The sequence below is a fragment of the Myotis davidii genome, unplaced genomic scaffold, assembly GCF_000327345.1.
Source record: "Myotis davidii unplaced genomic scaffold, ASM32734v1 scaffold150, whole genome shotgun sequence".
In the NCBI taxonomy this organism is placed as follows: Eukaryota; Metazoa; Chordata; class Mammalia; order Chiroptera; family Vespertilionidae; genus Myotis; species Myotis davidii.
Genome location: NW_006283437.1, coordinates 2,488,895 through 2,491,094, shown reverse-complemented (window position 1 = coordinate 2,491,094; position 2,200 = coordinate 2,488,895). Strand labels below are relative to the sequence as shown.

The window sequence follows — 2,200 nt, the reverse complement described above, 5'->3', positions numbered from 1 at the left end:
ATTTTTGTATTTGCATGTGGCCCGCGGGCCGTAGTTTGAGGACCCCTGACTCAGACTATAGTGTTGGGAAAGCCTAAAAGTAGAAATCAACCTCTCTGGCCTCTCTGATGGTTCTTCTCAGAGACGTCTGTGTTAGAAATTAAACAAGGCTTTTAATTGCAAGTGTCATTTTAGCATAATATGATTGGTTAACAGCAGCAATGTGCCACGCCTCTAAGTGTAACTGGGTAAATTACCTCAATTTCCTGTAACTGCTCCTGATTGGTTGTGTACATCTGCTGAAGAGAATCCTCCAGCTCTGTGTTCCGATCCAGTAATGTCTTCCCAAGCTCAGCAGCAAGCTGGAGATCTAGTACGACAAGTGAATAATGCAAATGATCTCACTTCATTTTATATAACCCAGTCCATAAAATAAAAATGAACCAAGATCCAACCCAACATAGCAAATTTAAATCTGATCCCGGTAGAAGGTGGAATGGCCCAGAAGGAAAACTGAGTCCTACTTAAGATCCAGTTGAACTGGTGCCCTCTACTTGTAACATGCTCTTATGTAATCCTACTTTTAAGACGTGAAGAAGACTGATCTACTCACTAGTAGATATACTCATTAGTCTAGAAGTGATCAATCAGCATTGTGACTTCTAAAATCGTTATTATTTGCTAACGGACTGGATTTATTCATATCCTAAATACCTACTGTTTTAGACAGAGCCTCAACCAAAATATAGGCAGATATTTAAATAGTCTCCATCCTGGCTGGCCTGCTCAGTGGTTAGAGCATGGGCCTGCGCACCGGAGGTCTCAGGTTCAATTCCTGGTCAAGGGCATGTACCTGGGTTACAGGTTCAATATCCGTCCCCAGTCGGGGTGTGTGCAGTAGGCAACCAATCGATGTCTCTCTCTCACATAGATGTTCCTCTCTCCTTTCCTCCCTCCCTTCCTCTCTTTCTAAAAACCAATGGAAAAAATATACTCATTCCTCAGGTGAGGGTTTAAACACAAACAAACAAACAGTTACTAAAGTTCCTATGAAATCTGGCTGCTGTAAATGTGCACTATATTACTGCCACCGTCAAAGCAGTCTGTTGTTACAGATCCTGGGACTAAAAATTAAGTAAAAAAGAAAAGAAAAGAAAAGGGAAAATACATCAGTAATATGTATTTCTTCTACTTCTCTTCATGTCCTTCTCCAAGATGAGCAAACCAAACAAGCAGCACAGCGATTGTGAGGTAATTACATGTCAGTAGCTGTTACAGTACTTTGATTTAGCACAGAACCATATTTCTATTTTGAACCTCATTTTTCGACTCTCTTCTTAGGTATATATGCACAATCTCAGAAATAAAAATTAAATGATACCCAAAGGACACTTGTTCTAACATAGGTAACTGAAGTAACTATCTGCATAAACTTCATAGACAGACCCTCTAATATAGTGGGAAATTAACTCAACTGAGTAGGAAGGTCTGACATCCAGTGCTGACTATCATTTCCCAGATAAATACATTTAAGATGGGGCTTTAAAGGTACCTTCACTTAATCTTCTTGTCTAAAGACAATATGATTGTGAAATAAAATGAAATAATACAGAAGGAAGTACTTTACGAACTAAGTGCAATACAAAAGCAAACTAGTACCAGTAGTACTAGTATTGACTCACAAATGACTGTTTATCGCTGGGCATCACACTAAGCTGTAGTTATGGAATGGTTAATACAATGAAGTTCCTGCTTTTCTAGATTAACGGATGAAGTAAGATAACAAGTAGATAAACCTGCAAACTGTGATAAACACTCTTCATTCATATATGCATGCATACATTCAATAATACCAGTGAGGAACAGAGTGAGGAAGTAACATGGAGTTACTACAGTCAAGCTACTATATTACTGCAATCAGGCCAAAGCTTGAGAAACAATACTGTTTTTGTTTTAATTAGCCTGGGAACTTAAACTTTCAAACTTTCCAGTCCTGTCAATGCTTGGATATACATCAAACCTCCACGTAAAGATGTGATTACCCCTGAAGGATTAAGGAAACAATGTTCACTTATCCAGACCATTGGTCATCCAATCCAGAGGCTAAGAATTTATTTTTTACTCTACCAGTAAGAACTCTTCGTTTTTCCTTTGTCTTCGGAGCATTCTGGTTATTGCCTTGTGTTTCTGGTTTGCAAACACTAAGACATTTGAATAAATA

The 2,200-nt window shown here is 38.5% G+C and overlaps 1 protein-coding gene across 1 annotated transcript in view; it reads right to left on the bottom strand.

Moving 5' to 3' along the window:
• CDR2 (cerebellar degeneration related protein 2) overlaps nt 1–2,200 on the bottom strand; it is a 48,823-nt gene that overhangs the window by 44,113 nt on the left and 2,510 nt on the right. The window contains exon 2 of the mRNA XM_015563908.1: nt 237–349. Within this exon, the coding sequence (XP_015419394.1) occupies nt 237–349 (113 nt within the window). The remainder of the gene's footprint in view (nt 1–236; nt 350–2,200) is intronic.